General features: G+C 49.6%; 6 protein-coding genes across 6 annotated transcripts; 2 read left to right on the forward strand and 4 right to left on the reverse strand.

Moving 5' to 3' along the window:
• Nucleotides 1-573: 573 nt before the first annotated feature.
• afeA (adenylate-forming enzyme AfeA) lies at nt 574-2,701 on the forward strand (the record flags this gene model as incomplete). Its single annotated transcript, XM_041689699.1, has 3 exons — nt 574-882; nt 1,123-2,255; nt 2,314-2,701. The coding sequence occupies 3 exons, from the start codon at nt 574-576 to the stop codon at nt 2,699-2,701; spliced, it is 1,830 nt and encodes a 609-aa protein (XP_041543358.1).
• A 4,703-nt stretch (nt 2,702-7,404) lies between these two features.
• AKAW2_41279A (uncharacterized protein) lies at nt 7,405-7,725 on the reverse strand (the record flags this gene model as incomplete). Its single annotated transcript, XM_041689700.1, has 1 exon — nt 7,405-7,725. One exon carries the CDS (start codon nt 7,723-7,725, stop codon nt 7,405-7,407), a length of 321 nt encoding a protein of 106 aa, XP_041543359.1.
• Nucleotides 7,726-8,603: 878 nt separating this feature from the next.
• AKAW2_41280A (uncharacterized protein) lies at nt 8,604-9,506 on the reverse strand (the record flags this gene model as incomplete). Its single annotated transcript, XM_041689702.1, has 1 exon — nt 8,604-9,506. The coding sequence occupies one exon, from the start codon at nt 9,504-9,506 to the stop codon at nt 8,604-8,606; it is 903 nt and encodes a 300-aa protein (XP_041543360.1).
• Nucleotides 9,507-9,943: 437 nt separating this feature from the next.
• AKAW2_41281A (ferritin-like domain-containing protein) lies at nt 9,944-11,478 on the reverse strand (the record flags this gene model as incomplete). Its single annotated transcript, XM_041689703.1, has 2 exons — nt 9,944-10,969; nt 11,026-11,478. 2 exons carry the CDS (start codon nt 11,476-11,478, stop codon nt 9,944-9,946), a joined length of 1,479 nt encoding a protein of 492 aa, XP_041543361.1.
• Nucleotides 11,479-12,765: 1,287 nt separating this feature from the next.
• On the forward strand, nt 12,766-13,726 carry AKAW2_41282S (SDR family NAD(P)-dependent oxidoreductase; the record flags this gene model as incomplete). The annotated part of the gene is made up of 2 exons (XM_041689704.1): nt 12,766-12,838; nt 12,897-13,726. The coding sequence occupies 2 exons, from the start codon at nt 12,766-12,768 to the stop codon at nt 13,724-13,726; spliced, it is 903 nt and encodes a 300-aa protein (XP_041543362.1).
• A 236-nt stretch (nt 13,727-13,962) lies between these two features.
• On the reverse strand, nt 13,963-15,142 carry AKAW2_41283A (isopenicillin N synthase family dioxygenase; the record flags this gene model as incomplete). The annotated part of the gene is made up of 2 exons (XM_041689705.1): nt 13,963-14,940; nt 15,068-15,142. 2 exons carry the CDS (start codon nt 15,140-15,142, stop codon nt 13,963-13,965), a joined length of 1,053 nt encoding a protein of 350 aa, XP_041543363.1.
• Nucleotides 15,143-15,724: the final 582 nt, after the last annotated feature.

Below are 15,724 nucleotides of genomic sequence, written 5' to 3' on the forward strand. Positions count from 1 at the left end.
CGCTCTCTCTCTCTCACTTTCGCCGCAGGATTAGTTGTCGGTTTCATGAGCTGGTCCTTTTTATTTTTTACCCTTCGAAACTTCCCATCATGAATGGAGATATATTTATCGCCCCAGAATTCCCCTTTGCTGAATCGGGGAAATAATTCTTTCTTGATCTTTTATGATCATTCCTCGTCCAGGCTCCGACATTTGTCTACCATTACTACTTCCTGCTATTACTACTACCACTTACTGCTCCCATCTGGTCCCGTCACCTTCACACTGGAAACGGGGCATGTGTGATTTGATTGATTCACATTGGACTGGACTCAACTGGACTTGATTCAACTCTGACAACACTAACTCAACGGGACTGAATTGACCCTCTTTCTTCCCTCTTTGCTTCTCTCTCCCTCCTCCCTCCCTCTCCTGTCTTCTCATCCTCACCCTCCTCCTGTTTCCCACCTCCCTCTCTCCAACCCTTCTCCTGTTCCATCTTTAGTTTCCCACTCCTATCCTCTCCTCCACGCCTCCATATCTTGTCAATCATCCCTTCAGTTCTTGAAAAAATCACCAGTCCTCTCCTCCACGATGGGTAGTCTCTGGGAGTCTCCCACTCTGGGCGATCCCTTCAACCTTACCCACCCCGACAACCACCTGGACCACGCCAACAATCATGGCATCACTCACGGTGACGGTTTCTACACCGACTTGTTGACCTTTGCCTTTAGGGGCCCAGTCCACTATGACCGGCAACAGCCAATATTCATCGACGCTGAGGACGCTACGCGATTCTTCAACGCGTTGCAGTTCGAGACACTGGTTCGAGCGCTGATTGCTGGTCTGAAAGCCCACAATGTACAGCCGGGCGATTGTGTTTTGGTCCACCTGGGAAATAGTGTAAGTAGTCATCTAGTCATCATCCTCCCCTGACTGGCCCGCTTATCAAATCCCCCCCCCCAAACACTACTACTTACCTCGAGATCTCTCTCTGCCCCTCCCCCCACACCTCACCCACCCTTCCTGTTCTCTGTTCTCTGATCTATACAATTTGATTTGTTACCTGTTTCTCCATCGTGTTATCGTCATTCTCATCATGCCCCTCCATCATCCTCTTCTCACTGACTCATGGTGTGGTAGATCATATACCCCGCGCTGTTTTTCAGCATCATCGGGGCTGGCGGTGTGTTCATGGGCTCCAACGCGCGCAGCCAACCACAAGAGCTGGAGCACATTCTGCAACTGGCAGAGCCAAAACTGATCATCACCTCGTCCGATGCACTGCCTACGGTGCTGAGCGTGTCAGCCGACCGTGGAATGCATTCCAGCCAGGTGTGTCTGGTGGATGAGGCTGCAGGGGATTACATCTCCCAATACTTCCTCGCCGGACCATTGGCTTATGCGACTGCCGGCGCCTCCTATCTACTACCGAGCAGTGGGGGCGGCTCTGTTGTGAACTTCGCCCACCTTCTAGCGTATGGCGAAAGTGATTGGGTGGCCTTTGATGACGAGATGATCGCCAAATCGACGCCGGCCGCCATGTTCTCCACCAGCGGCACCGGAGGCCTGCCTAAGGCAGCATACCTCACCCACCATGCCATGATCTCTCACCACCTTACCATCCAATACGATGTGCCTTATGAGGTAACTCGCCTGATGTCGCTGCCCATGTTCCACATGTTTGGTGCGCTGTGGACCCACCTATTTCCCATTCGCTATGGCGAGCCCTTGTTTGTGCTGTCGCGTTTTGAAATGAACCTGTTCATTCGGACAGTGCGCGATTTTGGTATCACCGAGACCTACATGGTCCCCGCTATGATTCACAAGTTCAATCGGTCAGCCTCGTCCGCCACTAGCTCTCTGTCCTCTCTCCGATACGTCGGGGTTGCCGGCGCTCCCATTGATGCCGCCGCCATGCAGCGCTTCCGGGAACTGCTTCACAGTGACGCCCGTGCCTCCCAGTTGTGGGGGATGACTGAAGTGGGGGTGGTGTTCCAGAATCGCTACGGGCCTCAGCAGGCCCCCGCCGGCAGCATTGGCCGATTGTTGGAGGGCTACGAGGTGCGGCTGGTCGGACAGGACCACCAGCTGGTGCTCGAGGACAACCAGCCTGGCGAGCTCTGGGTGCGCGGGCCCGGGGTCCTCAGTGGGTACAAGGGCCGGTCAGACGCCAAAGACGCCCGAGGGTGGTTCCGCACCGGCGACGTTGCGTACGTGAGCGCCGGGCAGTTCTACATCTACGGGCGCACCAAGGAATTGATTAAAGTGCGAGGGTAAGTGGTGGTCAATTGGAAAGCAAACCCCGAAGCAAGTGCTAACTGTGACGTGCAGATGGCAGGTGGCCCCGGCGGAGGTGGAGGCAGCGCTACTCAAGCACCCGGAAATCGAGGACGCCGCCGTGATTGGGGTTACATCGCGGGACGGCAGCACAGAGTTGCCCCGAGCGTTCGTGGTGCGAGCCAAGAGCCTGACGGGCAGCCGGCTGACCGCGGACGATGTGTACAACTTTGCACGGCACCAATTGGCCAGCTATAAGGCGCTGGATGGGGGCGTGATTTTCGTGGAGGAGATCCCACGGACCGCGAGTGGGAAAATCCAGCGGTTCAAGCTATCTCAGATGAACACCTATCGGGAGATAGTGAGTAACTTGCTGGCACGGTTCAAGGGTGCTAGTATGCAGACGGTCGGGATAATGCATCCAGGGCGCATTACGGTGTAAAGGGGGGGTTGCTTTTTTTTTCACTTCTCTTCTTGATTTTCTGTTTTCTTTTTCTTCTTTCGACTTTTCTTCTTCTTTTTTTGCGACATTTTTCTTCTTCCGTTGATATTCCGCTCTGGGAATGCCGTACATATTCGGGGGCGTTAGTGATTACGGACTAGGCTTTAGGCGTTAAGAGCAGGGTGGTCGGTGGGGGAGTGACAAGGGGGATGGAGCCAGAAAAAGACGACTGGATTCGTCCATACAACTACACATACATACATCTGGAAGCACATAGCAAAGGCGCACAGATACATAACATGGAGATAAAGCTAAATTAGTTAGTTAGTATCATAATGATGACCATCATGTCAGAAAGAATCTCCTACCTAATCCGGCGAAGAACCAGCCCCCCCTCGTTTTTTTTTTTTTTTATTTTTTATTTCTCTTTTTCTATTGCGCACCGTTAGTCCCAAGGGACACACACCTACAGCGGACTACAGCAGACTACAGTGAACTACGGTGTGCTACTGTATCTTCTTAACCATGACTAGTTTAGGTTCTGCGCAAGTTTCGCCCTGCACGCCCGATACCTATCCGGGTAACCCCGGAAGAGCGGTTAAATTGGGGGGCGAGTGGGTGAGTGAGTGGATTAGATCATCTGTTAGTCTGTTAGGAGTGATTTCCCTTGCAGTACGTTACTCCATTGTGGTGCAGTAACCTTCTACTTACTCACTTACTACTAGTGGATTAACATTAACATAGCAGTTATCTACCCTACTTTGTGAACTAAATAGTAGGTCTATATAGTAATGGAATTGTTTGAGGTGGGTGTATATCTTCGCTTAGCTGTTAGTTTATTTAGTAGTGAGCTACTTAGTATAAAACTAACTAAATGGTTGTCTGTCCAATCCTGTGGGGGAATAGGATGGTAGGTAGTACAGTGGCTGTTTGTTTGGCACATGTTTGTGGACGTTAAGCGCATGGAGTGGGTGTGATACATTACACCGAAACGCGCTGGTTGGGTTTGATTTAGTTTAGTTTAGTTTTCAGTTTTGAAACTGGATGAATTGGGATGTTTCTATCCATCTTGGATTGATTTTAACTCTTTTCAACTTTCTTTCTGTAGAGAAAAAGTAGCAATTGGATTGTGATTGTAAAGGCCCTCCTCCCTCCGCCCAAATCTGAATCCTTTACACTCACCATCCAGTCGAGTGACATAATAAAGCAGGGTAAAAAAAAATTACTAACTAGGATATTGTTTGCTGTCAGAACTAAATCTAGTCTTCGTTCACGAGAGGGGTAGATGGATTCTCAGTGGCTATTGTCTTTGACTCTTTCTTCTCCCGTAAGCGTGTTGGACTGGGATTATGCTCCTTCGTGATCCTTGCAAGGAGGAGAAGAAGAAAAGAAATGTATAGTGTACAGTGGAGGAGGGGTCTGATCCCGGTTGTTGGGTACATATCTTACTATCTTACTATTCTACGGAGTTGGTATCTAGATTAATCAGTTAGGTATCTGTGTAGTAGTACTAACTTGATATAGCAGGAGCATCATTCCTTTTGTTTCTCATGTTTCACAATGATCGCGATCGTGATAGGGATCAATCTACTCTCTGAAAGAGGGGAAATGTGGACTAACAATCCCAGGATGACCCTGCTAATAGCCAAACATGGATACAAGGATGTGGTCAAAATCGTAATGTGATGAAGATTATCAGTAGGGATAAGGTTTATACCTCGGTAGGGTACTACTTGTGAAGTATAGTATGTGATGATGTCTGCAGAGTATGTCAAAATGACATGTGGTACTTCTGTTATTTTTTTTTTATTTCTATGATCCAAGAATATGTACATATACAGTAGTAGTAAGCAATGTCGGTAGATAGATACATATGTATCTTCCTCGGCTACTAGTGACTACTTACATACATTGTACATACACGAGCTGTATCATGTACATATTCTATTACTATCACTTATGTAAATGTATATGTACATGTACATGTACCTAATCAAGTAAGTCAGCAAGCAAGCAAACTATCTATTCTAATTGTAGTAGCAATAGCATTTAATAGTCTCTACACTCATTTCTCCATAACATCGTGTTTATGGAGAAAATTCACATGTCTCATTGTTGAACGTAGACAGCTGAAGAATTATTTTATTTTTCTTCTCATTTTCTTCTTTCTTTCTCTAAGCGATAAATATAGTTCTCGTAGATAGATTTGTTTTCTCCACTAAGCTTTTCTGATCACGGAAAGAAAAAGAAAAAGAAAAAAAGAAAAAAGAAATTATGGTTCACCCAGCTTTAGCTTTTCCCAGCTTCAATCCTTTTAGTTCTTTTTAAGGTTATGCTTTTTTCTTGAATACCCAGGATATGCACTCTCGGTACCATGGTTGAGGGACTGATCCCTAATGTAAGGTGATGATGGCGTGTTGTTTACTTTTTTTCCCAAATTCCCACTTGTCTTCTTCCCATTCTTAGTTAATGGAGTAACGTATGGATGAAGAGTCTATCTAATTAGTGATGAATTGAAGGGATCTGATCCTAGTATCGCATACCAATTCCCGGATATTGTTAAAGTTTGGAGTTGGTGAACTTTACCATTTACCAAGTAGTTAACACTAACTACTTACTAACATTTGTCGCCATTTTTGGGTTGTAGCCTGATCTGGTCAGTCCTTACTTATTATTAACATTTAATAAATAAACTACAATTACTACATTTGTAGACACCACTATTCTATCTTGTGATTCATATTTTTCCGATTTTTTCACAACTCTTATCCTTATTAGGTTTCTATATCTTAGCCTCCATTCATAGTCAATCACTCACCCTTTCGTTTAGATTAATAATCTATTTTGATCAAGTAAACCCGACTAAACTCCGTCTCTTCCTCCGATGGAGATACACACGTAACTACTTACTCCGTAGGTCAGACAGTTAATAATAAATCTAAATGACAGGTGTTAACTAACCAAGCCCTCCTTACCCAATCGTAATCTCCTTTTCATCTATTCCCGACCAGGGTCTTGTCTGTCTCGAAATGACATGACATGACATTCATTCAATCCCCGCCGCTTTGCGACACTTTACTAATTAACTAATTAAACTAGCGCAATCCGCTAAATCACAAGGTAAGTCAGTCAGTCAGTCTATCTCGTGTCTTTGTTCTACCGATGATACATAACAACATACTAATCCCGATCGACAAGACAAAAGTACAAGATGGATAGATGGATAGATAGATCTGAAGTAACAACAAAAAAGCAATGAAAGACATCTTCTCCACACCGATCAAATCAAAAAGAAATATATTCTCATGTTGCTGTATCCAGAAAAGGAAATAAAAAGGGAATCCTAACCCGAAAACTGAGGTTAAGTTGAGTCCGGCCCGTACTAGTGTCGCAATAGTTCTTTGGAGTCCTGCCCTGCCCACTTTTCTTCCTTTCTTTTCTCCTATCTTTCCATTCGTTTTCTGAACCCTGGACTAAACTGCTTAGTGGTTCAGCGGCTACCTCACTATTCTCTGGACTAAAGTAGGTTGGTACTAAACTAAGTCTATCGCATGGCTTGGATGGGGTTTTCAGCTCTGCGCCACACACACACGGACACTCTGCTCTGTCTTGCCACAGTGGGCTATCACTAAAATGGTGGGTTCTTTGCGATAGTGTTTGGTTCTATCTTTTTCTATCTTGGGTTATTGTGGTGCTGGATGATGCTTTCTATCTCTCTCTCACCAGGCTGAATTTCGAGTGCTTTCCATCTACCTACTATCGGCAATCTCTGTACGATCTACACCCTCCAGCCGGTTTGTATCTCGGAGGAATGGATGGATCGATGATGCCATGACGACACCACCACGGCCCAACTCACTAGTCTCTCGCAAGCCCAGCGCCGCCTCGTGGGCGGAGGACTAACTATCCAACTGTGGCATACAATCGCTTCGATGAGGATGATGATCGATTGGATCGCGGGACAATCCGATTGTCATCCACTTCCTCCTCCTCTTTTTCCTCTTTTTCCTCTTTCTTTCCCCCGCCGGCAGTCCGCTTGCGGAAGGTTACACACCATCGGCTGTCAACCAGTTTGGATCCGTCGCGACTATTGAACCGGATGGACGGTGTTGCTTTGTCGGAATCTCCGGCTTTTCTCTCCGTGTCTTTGCCCAACAGGGTTGTTGCTCCTATCGCCATCGTTGGGCTGGTCACCGCTAGGATCGCGAATCAGATCTTGGATCGACCTATTTTCGCCCATCCATGGGGCGATTGCGTTGACTTTCCCTGATAATTTTCCGCCAAGGTTGTAGTAATAGTAGTAGTAGTAAACCTTCGAAGACTCAGCTGTCCTGTTCCCGCCTTGATTGAGATTCAAATTGATCCGGCTGAGGTTCATGTTTAGCACGGGTGGCACCGTAGCAGAGCCTCGCCATGGCGCATCCTCCACACTTGGCCCCAAGCCTGACATCCGTCCGCTGATCGGCATGTCATTGCGGTTGGGGGGAGGGAGTGGGTTGGACCCGCGCATCACTGGGTCATGATTATCCTTTCCCAACAACCCCAAGGTGCACAAGGGAGGGGAAGAGGGAGTGGACACCGGACAGGATCTCTCTGCAGCTTGCACCCTCACCCTCAACTCTTTTCTCAATGAAAACTGCACGAGAGAGAGAGAGGCTGCGCCGGGGACCGCAACGTGCAGGTCATGTGACAGGGCCAGTGAACTAGCTGCAGCCACTAGAAGAATTAGACAGACGCCATGTCATGCCAGTCCGGGTTTCCTGGACCACCGCCTGTTCGTAAGCTCCTGCTTCCCTCTCGCCGTCGGTAATATTCTCCCGGTCCAGTTTGTGCCCTGGCTTCATCGCCGCCGCCCCCAGCCTGGCTCTTCTGGCGGTCTCTCCGGAAACGACCACCACGCATCCAAACGGGTCATCCTGGCAGCTGCTGCCTGGATCCTGGCGGCCCCCAAGGGGTTGCATTATGGAGTAGACACTAGTCGCAACGGTCTTCCCACTCGACTGCATTGCCACGTCGACCGACATGGTCTAGGAGGGGTAGAAGCACGATTGACATCCATGTTCACAATGATGGTGGTCATGCTTTCAAACAAACCCCGAGTCGAGGATCTGACCGAGTATACTTCGTAGTGAAGAAAGGGAAGAGCGTTGTTGGCGCGGTTTCGGGATTCACTGATCCCCGATTGTGTCAAGACCGTTAATTGTCCAAGATTTTTATTTATTATTTCCTTTTTTTGTCGTAGTTTCTTTGTTCCCCTCTCCATCTAAGGTTCTCCAACTTTATCCACTTGATTCAGGTCATGTTCCATGTTCACATGCGACCGGGATTCCAAGATTCGAGTTAAAGAAATGCCGTCCAGGATAGCCTATCGTTCATAACCGGAAGTCCGGCGGGTCATTCATGGCCCAGAAGCAGATACTCATCAGCAGCTGTCGTCACCGACTTCTGCACCGTACGTGCGTGATGAAGCAACCGACGTTGTACAACATCAAATGTGATTGAGTTTGCGACCTCCCAGCCTTCGTCAACTCAGTGGCGGTAAAGATGGCGGTAAACCAGGAAAAGATAGAATAGAATAAACAAAAAAAAAAAAAAAAAAAAAAAAAAAAAAAAGGAACGACCTTGTAACTAATGTGTCTGTAGTGACGTGATAGTGTCTGCTCCAAGAGAGGGGATATCCTAAAAGCCCGCCACTGGCATGGTGCAAGTCCGCCGCCCGACCGGTGCTGCTGGTGCATATCGAGCCATCATAACCGAGGCGCCGGCGCAGGTCGAGTCCCAGACCAAAGCATGTCTGTTGTACTAGGATGCAGTTCCTTTCATCCTAACGGACGCGCAAATCGCGCGATCCGGGCGTTGATCGATAATCTCACTCAGCGTTGTTTGCTCTGCTCCGCCTCGATCAGAGTATCCCGTAGCCTTTCCACCATACCCCCCATGCCAATGGCCCCAACGCCCCGATAACGGCTGCCCCAAACGGTATCTCCAAAATGCTCCAGATCCATATTGTCCCGATGGCGGGCGCCCCCCTCATCACCGCGTAGTATGGTTCGTCGTTGGTTATGACCATCAGCTTACAGCCAAGAGCGACCGCCATCGGCAGGAACACCATGGTACGTAATGCCGGAGGAAAGAGCAGTTTTCGGAAGAATTCTAACGTCAGTTTCTCGCTGTCCCAGGGCAGAAGCGAGACCGTCTCGGTGGACTTCAACCTGCCAGTGCTGCCAATGAAGGAGACGACGTGTCCGTGAGCAAGATGGACCAGCAGGGTCAGCATCGGAAAGGCCACGAATACTGATTCGCGGATGAGGTGGTCTAGTTCGATGGACTCGGCATATTGATGGGCTGCGAGGTACGCGAGGGTCAGGTGGAGGGTGGTCAGGGGGACTGAAAGCAGGAGAGTGTCGATGACGGGCGGGATAGGATGATCGGACTCTTCAGGTTCGTCTTCTCCCTTCTCACTGGATGCCGTTTCGTCCGTGACTTCTTCAACTCGCCTGATATCCTGCCCGTTTTTAACCGCCGCGAGCTCCGATGCGTTGAGGCCGGAAATGTCTCCGGTCGTGGGGTCGATGGTCACAAACCGGGGACTCGAGTCAGAGGTCCCAGTCGGGGCGTTTGCCTGGCCTAGAAGTTCGCTTTGCCGTTCAGATATAATGTCCATCAAGGTCTTCTCCTTGCTCTTCGGGGGATTCGGTGCAGGGCGCGCGAGGGGGATTGAGGAGGGATCGAACGTGTCGCTGTCGACAGTTGTCGCTGCTGCCGCTGCTGCTCGTCGCTGTTTCCGGTTCCTCGGACCTTCCATCGTGTCGGATTTCTGTAGATGTGCGTAGCTATTGATTGGCGAGAAAAGGGGCGATGGTTCGCGACAGAACGAGAAGCAGGGGGGTTGTCTCAGGTGAAGCTCAGGTGTCAACTTGAAATGATGTATCACCGCCGGAGTTAAGCGGGGTTAGCCGTCCTGGTGGGCTGCCCGTTTACACTGTAACGCAATATCTAGATGCTACAATCCAGCACAATATAGGTTAACCTTCAACCACGTTTTCATTAGTACCTAAGTAGAACCCTAGATTAAGAACTAATAGAATTACAAACGGTTCAGCAGCATAGTTAAGACATGAAATTTTCCTTTCCCTGTCAAAAACCAAATACATCATCAGAATGAAGCATCTCGCGAGGAATCACACGTCAAAAGCATGCCTTCCCTGCTAAATATACCCTCCAAGCCATACTTCCACTCGTTTAGCCCGACTGGTAGAGAGCCGGCCCAGCGACCACATGAGGGTTAATCATGGTGATGTTGAACGGGGTCACGTAGAGGTTCGTATCAGTAATGGCAATGAACATGGTGCCATTAACGGCGGGATCACCTGCGTAGGTCTCAACGTTGGGCTGAATAGTCGATCCAGATCTCGAGCCATTGAGCGTCAACTCAGAGTAGGTCACGTTCAGCTGCGTCACCCACGCCACGTACTTCGGCGCTCCAGCGGTAGTCGAGGTCACGTAGCTATTGTTCGGCCCAACAGGCTGTCCTGGAGCATCCCAAGACAGGAAGACTTCCCGGCCAGGGAACGACAGAGGGTTTGTGCGGTTGTGGGTGATTGCAGGGGAGCAGTTAATACCCACGGCATCATTGTTCTGGCAAGCTTGCGAGCTGGGGACCGCCGTGCTGTTCAGCACGTTTGTGCCATTGGTGATAGTCTCCCTCCAAGCATCAGCGCCGTTGATACGAACCGGGTTCGGCTGGTTCAGGATTGAGAGGGCTGGGAAGTTTTGCCATGCAAGGCGCGTCTGGCCTTCTGGGCAAGAGGCAATATACGGAGCAAGCAAAGTCCAAGCCCATGACTGAGGAACACCGACCTCGAACCAGACTGGCATGGGGAAGAGTCCCTCGAACTGCCTGAAGATCATTTGCTGGCGAGCCTCCGTGGTGATGGACAAAGTGAGAAGAGTCGCTGCTTCGCGCGAGTCCAGATGGGACAAGAACCCATACACACCAGCCTCACCGAAGCGTGTAAGCTTCTGGCAGAAATCCAAGAACTCGTGAACTGTAGTATAAGGGTATACATAGTTACACTGTCTGGGTGCCTCTGCGCCCAAGATGTTGGTCAACATGGTCGCATGGCCGACTTCCTGATTCGCCATGAACTCGATCAAGAAACGATCCTCCGCTGTCAACCCCGCAGCAGTGAAGTCGTCAACAGAGAAGCGTGCCAGTCCATCATGGAAGAGGTCGAGCTCGATGTACTCTTGGTACAACGCAAGGGCCTGACATTATGTTAGCAGGAACAAAAAGCTGTGAAAAGAGCCAAGTGAACACTCACCAAAGACTCGTAGTCAAAGTCACTCTTTGCGTTATAGACAGGGGTAGTCCCATTCGTTCCCACGCCCCCTGCTGGGATATAAGGTCCAGGCTCGGGGCTATGAAGCTGACCATCACTAGGGTAGGTGGTAGCCTCCGGAGGAATGCCCAAGGGAGAAATACCAGGGCCGATAGGGCCAAGAGTGAGTGCCCCAGTCGTTGTCGGTACCCCAGTGTACGGAGTGTGGGCCTGGGTTGTGGAATATGTCACGACAGGCGGAGGAGCTACAGCCGCAGGGGCAGTAGGAGCTGTAGCAGGGGCAGTGGCAGGAGCAGTTCCAGGGGCAGTTCCAGGGGCAACACCGGGAGCAGTCGCATTACTAGGTGCGATGCCAGGCGCAACGCCCGTCGCATTCCCGACTTGCCGAGGAATGTTGAGGCGGGGATGTGCCAGACTCAAGGGCAAGGAGCCCATTGAGCCAAGCAAAATCAAACGATATAGAGTCATGCTGATCAGCGGTTGTATTCCAAAAAGTTAAACATCCGCAACTTGTTGAAACCTGAAAGCTCGACAGGCACCCAGCAGGTACATAAATACGTCGATAGCTCGCACATCGTGCTCGTCATGTCACCTCCCATTTGTGACGCAATCGGGCAATCATAGTACTCACGACTGTCTGCAACGGAGAAAATATCCACTCGGTTTGTCGAAACAGGAATTTTTGTTGGAGTTCGGATGCGCGTGGATGTAACCTTCTCATCATCCATGACCCTCACGGAAGGCGACGGAAATATGGAACACAATGAAGCTCACACCGCAGACCCACCATTACTGACTTCAAGGAAAGAGAGATATGAGGTATGTCTGGTTAAGCCCCAAGACTTCGAGAAGAACGCTTGAGGAGCGAACGGCACGGTTGTCATTACACTCAAGCCACCCCGCGTGGCTTTCAAGAATGCATACGGGTTAGACAGACGACTAGAACGACCCCTGTAAGGAATGAAAGTGCCTTAGTAATGCCCAGGGGGAAAAAGTAAGATGTATCACGTAAGGAAATTTTGTAGCCTATCACCGTCCCAGACGCCGGATTCAGGTCTCGTGGAGTGCCTGAGGATGCTCTAGAGATGTGTCAGTCTGAAACCAGCATTCCATTCGATACGACAATCACTTTACCTCGCAACAAAGAATACAATATGTAGACCCAGTCGACTTACCCACAATATGCTAGACATCCGATGGTGAGCTTGGTTAATGGATTTGCTACATGGTTGGACGGAAGTGATATCCAACGGAATGACAGCCCGGCAAGGTAGCAGTTACCGCGCGAGGTATGGATGGCTGGAGATCAGCTGTTTCCGGTCGTGCCCGATATCAGCGCCCAATTACTATTGCAGGTAGCATGTCACCATTGTTGCTCTTGCGATGGCAGGTGTCATGAATATAGCCAGTGCCAGTCGTGAGCTTGCGCTGAGGGTATGCTGCTCGCGGAGATGGTTTTCACTTTGCAAGTTGACCACTTACCGGGGCCGCTCGAACTTAGGGCATGCAAGATAGCTAATATAGAAATAACGGCAAAAGCAGGTTTCACAAAGTTCAATCAGCATCATTTGACGCCGTCCCCCACGGTGATATGCCTGATTGAGCCAGTTGCATCGCCCTCTACAAAACCCGACTTTTTGCGGTGAACCTTTGTCCTTCTCATGCATTTCTTCATGATCGCATCTGTAAGAAAGGGAATAATACTTTTTGACAGTACTGAACATGTCGCAATTCAATGCTGCCCAGTTGTTGTCGGTCGAAGGACTGGTTGTCGTCTTAACCGGTGGTGGCACAGGTAAGCTGAGCCCCTTACTGCCGCAAAGTTCGTGTAACTGACTACTTTTACCCTCCAGGATTGGGCCGTTCAACAGCCCTTGCCCTGGCCGAAAACGGTGCCGCAAAAGTCTTCATCCTTGGCCGTCGAGAAGACGTTTTGCAAGAGACCGTGTCTCTTGGCAAGAAAGACACCATTATTCCAGTCCAGGCGGATATAACATCGAAAGAGTCTTTGCAGGCAGCCCATAAGACTGTCGCAGCACAAACAGATCATGTCGACCTACTGATCGCCAACAGCGGCTATGGAGGCCTGCCAATGGCACCGCCAAAGCCAAAGCCGGACGGGTCAATCCCAAGTCTTGCTGAGTTCCGAGATCATCTGTGGTCCACCCCAGAAGAAGATTTCGGAAAGCTCATGGATATCAACGTGAAAGGGACGTTTTTCACGGTTGTTGCATTTTTGCCTCTGCTCAACGCAGCAAATGAGAGAAGACCGGCTCCCGCAATGGACGAACCCCCAACACCAAAGGCACAGGTTATCATAGTTGGTTCGGTAGCCGGTCATTTTCGAGTCGTGCCTTATAGCATCGCATATAATATCTCCAAGGGTGCGGTACATCACCTAATCAAGACACTGTCCAACATTCTCACACCGTACGATATCCGTGTGAATGGTATAGCACCGGGATTGTTTCCTTCTGAGATGACGAAGACAGCGTTTGGAATCACCAAGTCATCAGCCATGGATGGTGCTTTTCCCAAAAGTGAACTGCCACCCGGTCGGACTGGTCGCCATGAAGAGTTTGCAGGCTTGGTCCTTTGGATGGCTAGTCCCTCTGGGGCATATGCCAATGGCAATATCACAATCATCGATGGGGGTTGGCTGAGCACGTTGCCAAGTTGTTAGGTACCCGACACCGAGGACTGACACTGAAACAGAACACGATGGCACGTATATACATATACTCTCATTGAGCTAGGAAGTAAAGTTCATGCATAACCCAATACAACTGATGCTATATGCTCTGAAAGAAAATGTCAAATACGATGCCTAGACCCGCTGAGCATAATATTAGTTCAATAAACGCGACCTGCAGCCACAAAAAGTATGCCATGTGCCGTGCAGCGTTTGAAACGGAGCTTTTATATGGTTGCTGTAAGTCGTTGCACCAGATAATCGCCCGTGGTTATTCCAGGATACTTTGCAGGACGGGTCTCCTCTTCGAAGGTTCCAGGAATAGCTTCAATAAATTGGTTCATGTTGGGGTTGCAGAAGTATGCAATGCTGTAGCGATCAGGGTAAACGACCGAATCGTTCTCTTCCTCTCCGACTGCTGTCGGCGGCTCGACAACTCGGTGTCGCGTACTTTTGATGATGTCGTTGGACCATCGGGCCAGCAAATCGCCAGCATTAATCACCACGGTGTCGGCGATGGGGGTCACATCCACAAAAGTGCCCTTGGGACTACGAACTTGCAGTCCCCCGCGGCTATCTTGAAAGAGAAGCGTGATAGAGCCATAATCGCTATGTTCACCGGCTCGAACTTGTCCCGGATTTTGCTTGAAGACCTCCTTAGGCACTGAAGGATAATGCAGCAGGCGAAGGTTATTGTCGCCCGCATCCACATAGGCATCGAAGAAGTGCTCTGGCAAGTTCATGCCCAGTGCAATAGCCCGCATGACCTCCGTGTGGAGCGACTTGCACATGTCAAAGAACGACAACATCACCTGCTTAAAGTCTTTCCCTTCATCATCGATGTGGTCGGGCCACCGATTAGGAAAGCCATCCACACCTTCCCGACCGATTTCCATTGTCTCCTTCAGGTCGGGAGTGGTTCGAGAGACCCCCGCCACGTCATCGACCGTGCTTAGCTTCTCTTGCCCAGTCTTGACGTATCCACGGTTCGACTGTGGGGTAGTCCAGCACAGACTATCTTTTTGATCCTGCGATCGACCGAAAAAGCGACCTGAAGAGCCAAATACACCGGAGACAACGGAAGGAGGAATGCCGTGGTCTTTGAGGTATAGAAAGCCGGATGATTTGAAAGCGTCTACGATGGACATGGCGACCTCATGCTTATCGGCGGGGGTGCCGTTAAGAAAAGGCCCGAAGTCGATGATCTACGGTAACACCAGGTGAGACAAAGACCAGACCAGACCAGACCAGACCAAAAGACTCAAGACACAAGACACAAGCAAGCACGTGGAGTGAAAAACAGGGGGAAAGGCCGTTCACGGAAATACTTACTGGGATAACCAAGTCATCCTTTTCCACAGCTGTAGAAGCTGGGTGACACTGTTGCTGGGGGAGGTTACCTTCCATTGCGGAGATGCACGATAACTCCAGAATAGAGAAGACGGCAGCCACAGTACAAACGATCGGAGCAACGAGATGGGGATGTAAAGACTTAATATCTGGGGGATTGAGGATGGCAGACAAGGAAACGAGATGGCGCAAGGGAGGCTCGTGCAGAAGACCGTGAGATCACTTATCTGCCATGAACCAAGGATGACGCTGGGGCAAGGGGCGAGTTTATTGGGCAATAACAGAGAAGCAATCGGCGGTTAAAGCTCCCCAACTACTATTGATAAGACCCGGGCAATCAAATCGCGGGGCAGGGACGGGCAATAACCATGGCAAGTGATAGGGAAAGATTGGAGATATGGAGATAGTAGATGATGGAGAGATATGGGGAATGCACAGCTGGATTTATCTTATCGGGCCAGCTTGGGAAGATTCACCGAGTCGAGCGCAGCGATTATCAGTCCGATAGAACAGCAATCGCCATCAAGATCAGACCCTGATCGTGAAGATAACAGATCAACAAGTTTATCGCAGCTGAAGAAAAGAGAGGGGAAGAAGAAACCCAGGGGAAGTGCAGTTGATCAGTCATCTTCATGCATC

The sequence above is a fragment of the Aspergillus luchuensis genome, chromosome 4 (assembly GCF_016861625.1).
Source record: "Aspergillus luchuensis IFO 4308 DNA, chromosome 4, nearly complete sequence".
Lineage (NCBI taxonomy): Eukaryota > Fungi > Ascomycota > Eurotiomycetes > Eurotiales > Aspergillaceae > Aspergillus > Aspergillus luchuensis.